Here is a 15,539-nt window from a genome sequence, read left to right on the forward strand (position 1 = left end):
GAAGACAGAGATAAGAAGGAAACCATCTCCTGTGAACAAGGTCATAAACCAATTAATTCCCCAGGAAGAAAGATAAGAGGGAAACCATCTCCTGTAAACAAGGTTATAAACCAATTATTTCTCCCAGATGAAAGAACTAGGGAGAGAACCTATAAAGTCATCGATCAGCCCAAGCTGACAATAACCGAACATATGGTTCCCGGGATAATAGGGGAATTCTATTGGGTTAAAAGAACCTATATGTAATCTATAATCGTTGTGATTGGCTTGTGTCCAGCCGTGATGGGCTGTGTAGCTGTAGTAAACTGTTTTGTAACTGTTGTGAAACATATAAAGGTGCATGTAACCCTTTGTTCTGTGGAGAGAAACCTGGATACGGTCCTGAGTGTTTCCTCCCCGCTGAGCGTAATAAAAACTGCATCAGCATTGGAACCGACTCTGAGTGTTGAGTGATTCTTCTGAGAAAACACTAACGCTAACAGATAGAATGTGTGATCATGTCATCCAGCACTTCCACTGCCACCATTGAGAACCTGAGAGCCATGTTTGACACACATGGTCTGCCAGACATCGTTGTCAGCGACAACGGACCGTGTTTCACGAGCCTGGAGTTTCAAGAGTTCATGAAACGCAACGGCATAAAACATGTGAGATCAGCCCCGGTCAAACCCGCGTCCAATGGTCAAGTGGAGCGGGCAGTTCAAACCACCAAGCAGAGCCTGAAACGCGTATCTCACGATTCCTTGCAGGCACGCCTGTCACGCATGCTGCTCAGTTACAGGACAAGGCCCCACACGCTCATCGGGGTCCTGCCTGCAGAACTATTGATAGAGAGGTCTCAAAACCAGGCTCTCTCTAGTCCATCCTGACCTTAACGATCATGTCGAAACCCAACGTCAATGCCAACAGTGGTATCACGACTGCACCACAGTGTCACATGACATATCTGTAAATTATCCAGTGTACGTACTTAACCATGGTCAAGGGCCCATGTTACGGATAGGGAGGGTAACCGGGTGTATATGGTTAAGCTCAAGAATGGGCAGATGTGCAGGAAACACATTGATCAAATCAAGCTAAGACACACTGACGAACCGGAACAGTTGGAAGAAGACACCGCGAGCTTAGATGACCAACCAACTCACGTCCAGCCATCAGAAGAACCCACCGTGGTCAACGCCCAGCCCCAAGTCGTGAGAGACTCAGAAAACACTGGGATTGTACTGAGACGGTCAACCAGGGAGCGAAGGGCTCCAGACTGTCTGAACTTGTAATATGAACTTGTGCCAAGAACTGGGGGGGGAATGATGTAATGTATGTACACCAACAGGGGGCACTACCGTCGGAGGTCCTAGGGTTATTGGTGCACTTGTGCTGGGCCCGGGATATAACCTGAACTTCACCTTTGTATCTTCACTTCTGGAAGCCAGTTACACCTAGTCACTGGCTCACAGTATGGAGTTCATTGTATCATTTCATACACTACAGGTGTCGAAGTAGTTAAAGATGAAATTGGGAGAGACTTGGGAGTTGATTTTTACATTAGATTTGAAGTTCAATATGTCCAACAAATGCAGAGCAATCAACAAATGTTGAACATAACCAAAATAGTAAAATACAAGTCAAAGAAAGTTATGATCAAAATGTACAATGCTCTAGTCAGACTAAACCTTAAGTACTAGAGTTCTGGTCACCAAGACGCAAGGAAGACACTTCGGGGATGAAATTGGCCTAATATGCGCCTCCCGATAGCACCTCCGGGGGGTGATAACGGGGCACTATCGGCTTACCGACCAGGTGTGGTGAAATTACCGACACCTGTGAACTTGCATGGCGGTTTAAACTTACCCTCGATTTCCTCCACCCTGGAGATTGTAACGTCATCCGGTGTGCAGCGTCCCGTTATCGCTCCGGATGTAAAATTCACTTACACTCACTGCAGCATCGCCAAGCGTCAACAACAACAGCTGCAGGAGGCATTGAAACCTCAGGTGGCCACTTGGGGACCAATAATTAAAGGCAGTGGTGGTCAGGTAGGACAAAATGTTATCACCCCAGTGTGCTGTTTTAAAAAAAAATGTCAATCCCGCGATTGATCAGCCCTGCACTCTGAGTGCTTGGGGCTGCTGTTTGCGCATCGTCGTCGCCGACCATTCCCCGCCTCCAATTACCTCAGCACTGGCCTTTCCCTTTAAGGGAGGGAAGAAGCCTGTGAATCTGGCAGCGCTACACAGGACATCGTGCAACGCTCTGCCGCTATCTCCCCGCCCCCCCGCCCCCTTTAGCGCTCTAAGGGAAGTGGTAGCGCTTGACTTAGCACTCCACTTTTCTCTCGGAGCTAAACTGGAAATTTCTGTCAGATTCAATTGCGTAGCGTCCGGTGATACTTTTTCCCTCCCGCAAAAGTTATCGCCCCAATCGGGGCGCGATGTAATTTCTAGACCTCAAATTCTGGATGCAGTGCAGAGAAGAGCCACGAAGTCAAGTCCAGAGGGGCCATTTTAACCCACCCCACCCGGTATGAACGGGCAAGTGCGCTGTTAAATTTGCTTCAGAGTTCTTACTGCCTCATTCATGCTATTTCCCGGCTAGCCGCCATTTGAACAGTACATTTTTTTTTTAAGTCGGTCGAGGCAACTGCCAGAGTCAACTGCCAGAGGCAAGCAGGAGGCCTCATGAATGCATCCAAATCAGAGTCCAATGCGATTTTAACGTGACATTGCAGAGGTGCTGCCTAGCAGGATTGGCCTTTGGAAGCACTATTTAAAGGGACATTTAATTAGATCATGGGGAACTGTGTGCCATTGTGCTGTTTGGATTGCCAGGAGAGTTTCTAGCTTCGAGGTTGCTTCTTTTGAGATTTTTTGCCTTACCATAATTAAGCTTTCACATCTTATCACGGGTGCCATTATAACCACTTTAATTTGGATTGAGGGAGAGGTAGAGTGAGAGGAGCAGCAGCAGCCAGTACTAGCACTGGGTGGGCCTATTGGAAGATGGAAGAGGGGGGCCGCCTGAGGAAGGCCATACCCAGCACACAGGGTCGAGAGACCAAGTGTCACTTTTCTGGATCTATCTGAGGAGCAGTGCATTGGGAGGCTGAGTTTCTCCAGGCAGACTGTTACAGGTGTCTGTAGCCTCCTGTAACAAGAGCCGTTACACCAGACGGCCATGTTTTGCCAGTGGTTGTCAAAGTCGCTACAGCCCTCAAGTGTTTAGTCATTGCAGCCTGGTAGGGGGCATTGCCTGCAATCCACAGCAGGTCGCCATTACCCTGTTCACCAGGGCCAACCAGTAGATCTCTTTCGACATTGACTTCAACATTCAACAGGAGGGAACCAAGCAATTTGTAATAGCAATGGCTCACTTTCCTGGAGTCCAGATAGACTGCACACATGTTGCCATCAGGGCACCAGAAGACGACCAGCCAGCAGCCTTCATAAATAGGAAGAGCTACTACTCAATTAATCTCCAGCTCATTTCTGATCATAGAAACAGGATAATGCAAGGTTGTACACGATTCCCAGGCAGCTATCACAATGCTTTTAACCTGCAACACTCAACTATCCCCTCAATGGTGAAATTGGCAGCCACATGGCAGATGAAACTTAATGCAGGGAAGTGTGAAGTAATACATTTTTGGTACGAAGAATGAAGAGACGTAATATAAACTAAATTATACAATTGCAGCAACAGACACAATGTACACAAATCTTTGAAGGTGGCAGGACAAGTTGAGAAGATTAGTAAAATACATATGAAGTTCCTGGCTTTATTAATAGAGGGGAGTACAAAAGTAAGGAAATTATGCTAAACCTTTATAAAACATTGGTTAGGATGCAACTGGAGTATTGTGTTCAATTCTGGGCACCACACCTTAGGAAGGTTGACAAGGCCTTAGAGAGGGTCCAGAAGAGATTTACTCGAATGATACCAGGGATGAAGGACTTCCGTTATGTGGAGAGACTTGAGATGCTGAAGTTGTTTTCCTTAGAGCAGAGGAGAGGAGATTTGATAGAGGTATTCAAAATCATGAATGGCTTTGATAAAAGTAAACAAGGAGAAACTATTTCCAGTGGCAGAAGGGTTAATAACCAGGGGACACAGATTTAAAGTGATTGGCAAAAGGACCAGAGGTAACATGAGGAAACATTTTTTTTAAAACACAGCTTGTTGTGATCCAGAATGCACCGCCTGAAAGGGTGGTGGAAGCAGATACAATAGTAACTTTCAAAAGAGAATTGGATAAATACTTGAAGGGAAAACATTTGCAGGGCTATAGTGAAAGAGCGAGGGAGTGGGACACAAGAACATAAGATAATTGAGCATGAGTAGGCCACTTGGCTCCTTGAGCCTGCTCCGCCAATTAATAAGATCATGGCTGACCTGATCATGGACTCAGCTCCACTTCCTTGCCTGCTTCCCATAACCCTTTATTCCCTTATTGCTCAAATATCTGTCTACCTCTGCCTTAAATATATTCAATGACCCAGCCTCCACAGCTCTCTGGGGTAGAGAATTCCATAGATTTACAACCCTCTGAGAGAAGAAATTCCTCCTCATCTCAGTTTTAAATGGTCAGCCCCATATTCTGAGACTATGTCTCCAAGCTGGATAGCTCTACCAAATGGTATATGAACTGTTATGTGAAACAAAACCATAGGACCTGGAACTTCATGATATCCTCCATGTGTTGCGAGAGTAACAGATTGGTGAAAGGTATGCAGGAACACTGGAAAGATACAGGATATATATGCACTGAGAACGCTGCAAAATAATTCCAGTATTCAAAAGACTTCAACAGATATATTTCTAGGAATTGCAAAGACAAAAAGACCAAGGTCCATCTAGTTTTCCTTCTACCATCCTGGTAGCCGTGTGACACAATAATAAGGGAGTTGTTAACTAATCATAGAAATCAATCTCTATCAACTAGTCTAAAACAGACCCAGAAATGACACGAGGAAAACCCCAGTAGTGGACAGCTTTGGGAACCGGTCCAAAGTCACCCGTTTCCTCCCAAACATGCTACACTTTCCACATGTCATGTCTCAAATTACTCATATACTGTGTACCATAAAGTTATTTTCTGAAAGAAATCTATCTAATTTGTATTTGAATTAATTAATACTAATTGCTTCTGATGTCTCCCAGGGAGTCTATTCCATAAATTGACCACATGCTCACTGAAATATTGTTTCCGCAGATTCGTTATGGATTTACCCCCCTTTAAGCACAGGCCGCGTCCTCTGCTTCTACTGTTCTGGAAATAGCTCGCCAAGGACTACATTATATAGTCCCTTTAGAATCCTAAAAATAGAATGCATATCACCTCTTAACCTTCTCTTTTCCACTGAGAACATGCCCAATTTACATAATTTATAGAATTAAACCAATTGCTACTTCAATAACATCAATCTTGGGAGGGCACCTATACAAAAAAGCGATTAGTCCCATTAAACCTAGAGCAGAAGTGGAATCAAATCCATCTATGGAGATTGCAATACCGCTTGTTAATCTGGGGGTGGGAAACTAATGGGTTTACTGCTCATCAGAAGACCAGCATATATAATTTGAAGCACGCAGTTTATAACTACCTTCCACACAGCGGCAACCAGCCTGCAGCACCCAGGAATACATATCCACCTTGGATTGGGAAAGGAGTTGATCCCCTGTCAAGTAAGTGTTGTGTGATGAAGCAATGAAGTAGTTGCACAGGGGCTGATCCATATCCTGATTTACTTCATAGTGCAAAGGGTTAAATATGTCACATGCAGGACTGCGCATGAAGTTAGTAAAACCTAGATACAAAAGGAGAATTAGTGAACTGGATAAAAGCAGGTTTTGCTTACAATCCTTCTATTCAGAGATAGCAAAATGGAACATTTTCCCGTGGAACTAAAATTTTCAGTTTAATGCACTTATATGTGAAAAGCCCAGCTTGGAGTAGAATAATATAAAAAGTATGTGTCTCAATATGAAAAGTTCCTCATCTACTACTGCATACTTGCGGCATTGTGCTAGCTCTGTATTTTTCCAGGCCGGTCATCTAAATCTGGGTCCTTACTTCTCGTGCTGACTGAATAAAGTTTTACTGGCTCTGATTTGACACGATGTAATGAATAGAATCAATTAAATTGATACTCCTTTGAGACAGTGATGCTTGCTATTAAATTAGTTGGTCTTTTGAGATGGTGCTGCTACTAAATCTAGAGAGAAGATTGGGGTAATTTTGAATGGGAAAAAAGTAAATGCCCCATTTTTGGAAAAGACTCGCAAGCAAGGTAATGCACAATGTCTATTGATACTCTACCAAGATCCCAGAGACAGTCCTGTGTATTTCAATATGCCAGAGAAGAGATCTCAAATGGCCTAAAAACATTTTCACAACAGTATGCAACTTAATTCCCTCCGGCTCCAAAGTTCTTCATCTGGAACTGCAAGCCCACGGCATGGGCTGACTCTGTATTTTTGGAGACCTGTTATCTCAACTACATGCATTGGAAAAAAAATAAATTTCAAAACCAGTAAGAGACAAGAATATTATGTTCACTTTTTAAAAAGTGAAGTTCTGTTCGAGTTTTTCAGGATAACTATTCAAAGCAGACAGGGCCCCAAATTCCGTCTGGTTTCAGGATTATGTGACAATAGTACTTCATAAATGCAATAGAATAGAAATTGTAGCACAGGAGACAGCCATTATAGTCAACCATGCCCAGCCCCTGCACCTTTTAATAGCTTTCATGCTTATTGGTTTCATTTTGTATCTCTTAGTTTTTCTTTGGCCAGTAATTCTGATAAATTGGAAACTTTCTTCAATATTTCCTTCAGTGCCTCTCATATCTTCTACCAAACATGCACCCAAAATGCTGAAGTACAATTAGGATTCTCCTATAAAATGTATGTGCCCAGTTAAAATCTGCCATTGGAAAAATATAATTAATGAAATATTTACATTAAGAAAGAACTTGTATTTACATAGTGTCTTTGACAACCTCAGGATACCCCAAAGTTTTTCATGGCCAATGAAGTACTTTTGAATTGTAGTCATTGTTGCAATGTTAAGAACATTTATTTTGAGAGCACTATGTACAGAAAAAATTCAACTGACTGCAGTTACTCAACTGTATCCCAATCATAATTTTTTTAACAATTTTCTCTCCTTTCAAGTTCTTACTCCAAGAGAAAAGCCTTCACACTGAAAAGTTCTTCCAAATAACTCACATTGTCTTTGCCCTCTGCAGCATTAGATCAATCTATAGAAATGACTAATTCATATGTGAGCTTAATATATCCCCAGAGACACACATATGCTGTGACATTACCCAGAGGTTGCAGTATAACCCAAATTAGTACACTGAGGCATATTTTGTATAAACTTTGGTGCTTAATCTGATTTCTATTTCTTTATGTTCTGGATTTTAAAACTAATTTTCTTGAGATCTTTTTGTAGTTTAATTGAGGTTATGGATTTTTGAAATTACAGGTACTATGTCAGCAACTGTGAAGCATACTTAGACCACATGTTCAGCCAAAAGGTGTAATACTTTGAATTCAAAGTTCAAATACAAAAGGTTAATGCATCAGCAATGAGACAGTTTCCCCCAAACTACCATGGACTTGCAGGCATTGCCATTGGATCAGGAATTAGCTGCGTACCATGGCCAAAAATTCCACATTGCCTTTTTTTGGCACTATTTCAGATTAACGGACGATTTTTTTTTAAGCCGAAGTAGCGGCAAAAAAAGTCCAAAGTTTTGCCATTTTTCTCTTTGAATTTGACGCAGCGCAGAAAGACCTTAGCGTCTGTGGGTGGAGCTAATTGATAGTGCTGAAAAAGTGAGGCCTTGTTCTGTGCATGCCCAAGCATTTAGGCTTCCAGGGTAACATGCAATTGTAGAGCTTTACTCTGTAGTTAACCCGTGCTGATTTTTCCTGTGCAGACCTGCTGAGATTTCCAGCATTTTCTGTTTTGATTCCAGATTCCAGCATTTTGCTTTTGTTTCCATGCTGTACCTGCATTGTTTTGGGAGTGTTTTGATGCTGAAACTCCCCATCCCAGCCGACGGCTCGCAAATGGCCCCAGTTGCCACCCCTATCCCTGGCCGAGTGGCCCTGCCGCAGCCACCCCTATCCCTGGCCGAAAGGAACCTCTGCTGCCGCCCTATCCCTGGTTGAAAAGCCCCCCGCTGCTGCCCCTATCCCTGACCGAAAGGAACCCCTGCTGCCGCCCCTCTCCCCGGCTTGGCTTCCACCTCCCCCCACCCCGGACTTCTTTGGAAGCCGAGCGCCGAGTTCCTGTGTCCGGCTGAGAGAGCGATCCTGCCGGCCGGCACTCTGTGTGCCTCGAGCCCGGTTCGATGGTGGAACTTCAACTTGCAATTTACTGCAATAAATATATTTTTCTTTTCCCTCTGCACAAACAAACATTTTTAATTAGTTTGGATATATGTCTTGTTCCCTCCCTCCAAAATCTATTATTCAGCTCTGATAAACAAGATGGCGTCTGTAACGCCAATTTTTATCTGACTCCAACTTGGTAAGGTAAGGTTTTACAAAGCGGTCCCCAGCACCATTTAAATAAAAAAAATCCTTATTGGCAAAACTCGCAAAAATGGCATTATGGTTTGACCCCGAGTGACATCATAAAAATGTTAACTAAAAAAATACGGCCGTTACCTGTTAAGGACGGTGTTATACCCTTGGCGAAACTTGCAAAATTAAGTTAGCTCCAAAAAACACCGATACCTCCAAAATTTGGCTCTAAATGGTGGAAAATTTTGGGTCCCATCTCAGTCCTTTCTAGCCCAACCATAAATAGGAAAAAGCAAATTACAGACAGCAAACTATTTATCTTTGCTACAATTACTACCAAAGCAACTGGCTCAAGTTGGGAGAGAGATAGAGCTTTTCACATCAAGATAAATTACATCTTGAAGTGCAGTGACATTTTTTGCTGATGAAAATATAATCCGTGTGTTTAAAAAAAAAACATAAAGCAATCCAGATTTGAGCAAGCCCAGCTTACTTAATTGAACCCAATTCTAATTCATTTGGTTTTGGTACTTAGTTCCCCAGCAACTCCATTGGTGGCACTATTATGCCACTGGTGTACTGTAACTTAAAATATCATTGATTTCACTTAGTTTTGTTGGATAGATTCTTTGTACAAACAAAAAGCATAATCTATTTTGATATCCTGATGACTTTCTAACAGATTTTAGGAAAGTTCCAGCCAATCGGAATCACTGTCTAGGCAGTTAGGGATATTGACAGCAAGTCCTTGGCAACTTACTTACCTTTAGGAACTCCAGCCACTGGCATTCAATGATCATTTACATTAATGGAAAGAAGCAATAATGATTTGCATATTCTTGCACAACTCCATGATATTAAGCACATCATTGATATTATTAAACTGATTAATTTACAAAGCAATTCTTGCAAATAACGGGGAACAAAGAAATGGCGGACCAATTGAACAAGTACTTTGGTTCGGTATTCACGAAGGAGGACACGAACAACCTTCCGGTTATAAAAGGGGTCGGGGGGTCTAGTAAGGAGGAGGAACTGAGGGAAATCCTTATTAGCCGGGAAATTGTATTGGGGAAATTGATGGGATTGAAGGCCGATAAATCCCCAGGGCCTGATGGACTGCATCCCAGAGTACTTAAGGAGGTGGCCTTGGAAATAGTGGATGCATTGACAGTCATTTTCCAACATTCCATTGACTCTGGATCAGTTCCTATAGAGTGGAGGTAGCCAATGTAACCCCACTTTTTAAAAAAGGAGGGAAAGAGAAAACACGGAATTATAGACCGGTCAGCCTGACATCGGTAGTGGGTAAAATGATGGAATCAATTATTAAGGATGTCATAGCAGTGCATTTGGAAAGAGGTTACATGATAGGTCCAAGTCAGCATGGATTTGTGAAAGGGAAATCATGCTTGACAAATCTTCTGGAATTTTTTGAGGATGTTTCTAGTAGAGTGGACAAGGGAGAACCAGTTGGTGTGGTATATTTGGACTTTCAGAAGGCGTTCGACAAGGTCCCACACAAGAGATTGATGTGCAAAGTTAGAGTACATGGGATTGGGGGTAGTGTGCTGACATGGATTGAGAACTGGTTGTCAGACAGGAAGCAAAGAGTAGGAGTAAATGGGTACTTTTCAGAATGGCAGGCAGTGACTAGTGGGGTACGCAAGGTTCTGTGCTGGGGCCCCAGCTGTTTACACTGTACATTAATGATTTACATGAGGGGATTAAATGTAGTATCTCCAAATTTGCGGATGACACTAAGTTGGGTGGCAGTGTGAGCTGCGAGGAGGATGCTGTGAGGCTGCAGAGCGACTTGGATAGGTTAGGTGAGTGGGTAAATGCATGACAGATGAAGTATAATGTGGATAAATGTGAGGTTATCCACTTTGGTGGTAAAAACAGAGAGACAGACTATTATCTGAATGGTGACAGATTAGGAAAAGGGGAGGTGCAAAGAGACCTGGGTGTCATGGTACATCAGTAATTAAAGGTTGGCATGCAGGTGCAGCAGGCGGTTAAGAAAGCAAATGGCATGTTGGCCTTCATAGCAAAGGGATTTGAGTACAGGGGCAGGGAGGTGTTGCTACAGTTGTACAGGGAATTGGTGAGGCCACACCTGGAGTATTGTGTACAGTTTTGGTCTCCTAACCTGAGGAAGGACATTCTTGCTATTGAGGGAGTGCAGCGAAGGTTCACCAGACTGATTCCCGGGATGGCGGGACTGACCTATCAAGAAAGACTGGATCAACTGGGCTTGTATTCACTGGAGTTCAGAAGAATGAGAGGGGACCTCATAGAAACATTTAAAATTCTGACGGGGTTAGACAGATTAGATGCAGGAAGAATGTTCCCAATGTTGGGGAAGTCCAGAACCAGAGGTCACAGTCTAAGGATAAGGGGTAAGCCATTTAGGACCGAGATGCGGAGGAACTTCTTCACCCAGAGAGTGGTGAACCTGTGGAATTCTCTACCACAGAAAGTTGTTGAGGCCAATTCACTAAATATATTCAAAAAGGAGTTAGATGAGGTCCTTACTACTAGGGGGATCAAGGGGTATGGCGAGAAAGCAGGAATGGGGTACTGAGGTTGAATGTTCAGCCATGAACTCATTGAATGGCGGTGCAGGCTAGAAGGGCCGAATGGCCTACTCCTGCACCTATTTTCTATGTTTTTATGTAATATTGAAATTTTAGCACCATAATAGCAAATTTTTCTTATTACATAGATAACAATGCTCAGATCAGGATATAGGTGAATACCCAATTGATTTTCAAAACATTTTAGTGCTACTTAAAGTTAAATTAACAAAGGGGCCAGGTTATCCAATCAAATCACTAGGAAAAAAGATACAAAAGGATGGCTAAGTTCCATTACATTAGTGCTGCAGCAGTGAATGCCATAAAATATGGTTCAAAGTTTCATTATTTATACTCAATTTTCCACCTATAAACATTTACAAGTGTACTGTTTATTGTTCCAATTACCTTCAACTCCCAAGACATTTTGTTGCTTGTTTTCCTTGGAGACTTCAAATTTTCTTATAACATCCATACAATATTCTAATGTCACATTAACCATCTGTGTGAAAAATAAATATGAACCTAGGGTTTCTTTAAAAAAGAAATGTCACCATTGAGAAAAACACAATGCAATAGACAAAATCTCAAATCCAGGACTTGCTGAAATTAAGTTCCAGATAATTCCAATCAACTTATTTCCATTAAAGTTTATAACATTTTAAAAAGACACAAAAGAATGGAACACTGTGAAGAATGGATTATTTGCCCAGTTTTTGCTTTCAAGTACAACATGGGCAAAAATGAATAAATATTTTGTTTTTACTGCCTCAACCATCACCTAAGCACATTATTATTATCCTGACCCCACAACACTACTAGACTTACACAATCAGGCTTCTGCATGGAGGGGGGGAAAGAGAGAGACTGTCTGATTTTATATGAATTTCAGACACTGGGATTTAATTGGAAAGTGCCATGCAGGGAACTGTACATTTACACACAGCAATGTGCAAATTTACCAGAATTTCTGTTTCCCAATGACTACCCAGTGGGCATTGTTGCAAAGTATGATTGTGTAGATGTCACAACTGGGCTAGTGTGTGAAGTCCCCCTCAAATTGTTCCTCAACATTTACTGTTTCAAGTCACTTGAGGAATGGCCACTTGAATGAGGTACCAGAGGTAGCCCCCACCAGTAGGAAACGTACCACAGCATGAGTTACTACTGTTGTTAGGAAAGGACAAGAGAAAATTGGAGGGAAAAAGAGAGGAATTAACTTTAGGTTATTTATGAAACAATGAATTTGTTGGATGATCAACAAAGCTACCTTGTTAGTGTTACAGTCTACATCTTGAACTGATTTGACAAAGATTTTTAATTCATTAAAAAGGGTCAAGAGCTGTAAATCAAATAGCTCCAATGTATAGGTGTAACAATTGCTCCGAATGGCAATTCAATGTTTGTGCCGATTAAAATACAATTTACATTATTCTTGACTGACTTACTTTTTGTTCTGATTTGAGAAACTGCGCAAGTTCTTCCACAGTTAGATGGTCTTTCCTGTCACTGTAAGACTTCACCAGTAGGAAGAGATCTCGTCGCAATGACATCATCTTATAAAACACAGAGAACTCTTCAAGATTTAACGTGCCCTGATTTTCATCTGTGTCAGCTTCCTATAGGGGAAAGAAATTCTCCAGTGTAGTAAGAGCTAAAGACATTAAGTTATTTCAACTTGACTAGTACAGTTTTTTGATTTCCCTTTTATGGATACATTTTTTGGACATGGTTTCCTTTTTCCTCCAACAATTTTAACTCCTCCATTTTGCACCTCACCCAACAACTATCTGCAATCATCCAGTTAACTGCAGTTGGTTCCCATGCTGCTGTTATTTGGCTGTTATGGTCAACCAGGAGGGATCATAAATTACTTGACCCCACCAGTTTTCCTTTATTTTCAAGCACCCGCCACTCCCTCCAAAGTAGAACAGTGCACAGTCTTCTCCGAGGCCTCGACAAGGAACTGAGCAGAATATACACAAACCTGCATCTATAATAGATGGTTTAAATCTCAAGCACACTCAAAACCAATTATAAAACTGTGAGCTATTTATATAAATGGGTCTCACACGAGAGATTAGCCCACATGGAAGAGTTTCTTCTACAATAGTTGAAGGTAAAATACAATAAAAGAAGCCATTTGTGAAGTAAATAACCATTTTTACATTAAAAAAATGAACAATGTGCCAAATTAACAATTGTTGGTTTTGTGGGCCCTTTTTGAAAGTGTACTGAAAACTGTTCAGAAATAGATAAATATTTCCAGCTCTTTTTTGATTGGTGTAGAGCCGGGATGATGCACAATGCAAATTAAGCTTTCTATTCTTGAGTAATGTCTGTAATGAGTGTAATATCTCCAAGTTTGCAGATGACACTAAGCTGGGTGGTGGTGTGAGCTGTGAGGAGGATGCTAAGAAGCTGCAGGGTGACTTGGACAAGTTAGGTGAGTGGGCAAATGCATGGCAGATGCAGTATAGTGTTATCCATTTTGATGGCAAAAACGTGAAGACAGATTATCTGAATGGCGGCAGATTAGGAAAAGGGGAGATACAACGAGACCTGGGTGTCATGGTACATCAGTCACTGAAAGTTGGCATGCAGATACAGCAGGTGGTGAAGGCGGCAAATGGCATGTTGGCCTTCATAGCTAGGGAATTTGATTATAGGAGCAGGGATGTCTTACTGCATTTGTAGAGAGCTCACCTGGAATATTGTGTTCAGTTTTGGTCTCCTAATCTGAGGAAGGACGTTCTTGCTATTGAGGGATTGCAGCGAAGTTTCACCAGACTGATTCCCGGGATGGCAGGACTGACATATCAAGAGAGACTGGATTGACTGGGCCTGTATTCACTGGAGTTTAGAAGAATGAGAGGGGATCTCATAGAAACATAAAATTCTGACAGGACTGGACAGGTTAGATGCAGGAAGAATGTTCCCAATGTTGGGGAAGTCCAGAACCAGGGGTCACAGTCTAAGGATAAGGATTAGGACTGAGATGAGGAGAAACTTCTTCACTCAGAGTTGTTAACCTGTGGAATTCTCTACTGCAGAGTGTTGTTGATGCCAGCTCGTTAGATATATTCAAGAGGGAGTTAGATATGGCCCTTATGGCTAAAGGGATCAAGGGCTATGGAGAGAAAGCAGGAAAGGGTACTGAGGTGAATGATCAGCCATGATCTTATTGAATGATGGTGCAGGGTCGAAGGGCCGAATGGCCTACTCTTGCACCTATTTTCTATGTTTTTGTCATGTTCTGAGTTTTGTTTTTGGACTTGTTTTTTCCACAAAAAAAGATTTGGGGAAAAAAAAAGTGTGTTACTTTTAAATGTGTTTTAAAAGCAAGTGTATGTACACAAGTATAAAATAAAAGACAGTAGGTGGTTAAAATGCTAATGAGTTAAGTTCTGATGTTGCTTCCCCAAACGAAATATTAAGCAATTTGTGAGCTTATCTGTGCAGTAAATATGCAATGCACACTCATTGTCCGGAATCTTGCCAGTTCTGCAAGTGTGAGTTTAGAGGTGGATCCGCTGTCAAAATGGCCATGATAGTCAGCAGGGTGGAAGACTGCTCTCAACCTGCCTGCTTATGAATTTCCAAAGTGCCGGTCTGGATGTGGTTTGCAGATGCGGCACTAATCAGCGTGTTAGGCAATTGTGATGGTTAAGAAGCTGTTTCAAGCTATTTAAGCAGCATTTTACCATGTCCAAAGGATTTTTCCAAGTTTTTCACAAGTTTCACAACCATCGGGTATCAAATCAGGAATTGTGTCGGGTTCTCAACAACCTGGTTTAACCAGTTGACAGCTGCAGAAGTGGTATAAAATCTACCATTTCACAGCTGTTCAATTTCCAATCTTAGGAGCGTCTGAAGTGTTTGCAGTGAACTCTCTATCCAGTGTCACCTCATTGGAACAATTGCTCTCACCATTGACAGGTCGCTTCTATCATCTCAAGTTCACCTGCCATCTATTACATCAGCATCGGTGCCCTTGAAACTATAGCACCTTGGTCCTCAGATTTCCACCATGATCAGCCCGAACACCAACATCACTGAACACACCAGCATCACCAACCTTCTCCGCAATCACCTGATGCTGCTTAGGACACACGGCATCAGCACCCGACTACATTGCTGCCCGGGACATCACGGATGTACTCAGCATGGCCGCATTTACTTCACTTGACGTTGTACATCGTGGTTGCCACATGATGCGCTAGGTTGGCACCACCCCACACCAAGACCATACCATAAAGCACCCCAATAATGTCCAAGCTGTTCCTTTCACACTCATTACCATTGGGGGGGAGGGGGCAGGGGTACCGTTATGTCTCACCATTCACTGCAACTCACTAAGCCACTTCCAAAGATGCACATAGATCTGTCCAAGAAGGCAAAGTGTTAAAAATAAAGATTTCAACG

General features: G+C 42.3%; 1 protein-coding gene across 1 annotated transcript in view; it reads right to left on the minus strand.

The window, feature by feature from the left end:
• plch1 (phospholipase C, eta 1) overlaps window positions 1-15,539 on the minus strand; it is a 201,750-nt gene that overhangs the window by 66,971 nt on the left and 119,240 nt on the right. Inside the window, exons 10-12 of the mRNA XM_070883536.1 lie at window positions 12,563-12,733; window positions 11,523-11,616; window positions 5,598-5,801 (exon numbers count right to left, since the gene is read on the minus strand). Coding sequence (XP_070739637.1) covers window positions 5,598-5,801; window positions 11,523-11,616; window positions 12,563-12,733 — 469 coding nt within the window. The remainder of the gene's footprint in view (window positions 1-5,597; window positions 5,802-11,522; window positions 11,617-12,562; window positions 12,734-15,539) is intronic.

This window comes from Pristiophorus japonicus, chromosome 6 (genome assembly GCF_044704955.1).
Source record: "Pristiophorus japonicus isolate sPriJap1 chromosome 6, sPriJap1.hap1, whole genome shotgun sequence".
Taxonomy (NCBI): domain Eukaryota; kingdom Metazoa; phylum Chordata; class Chondrichthyes; family Pristiophoridae; genus Pristiophorus; species Pristiophorus japonicus.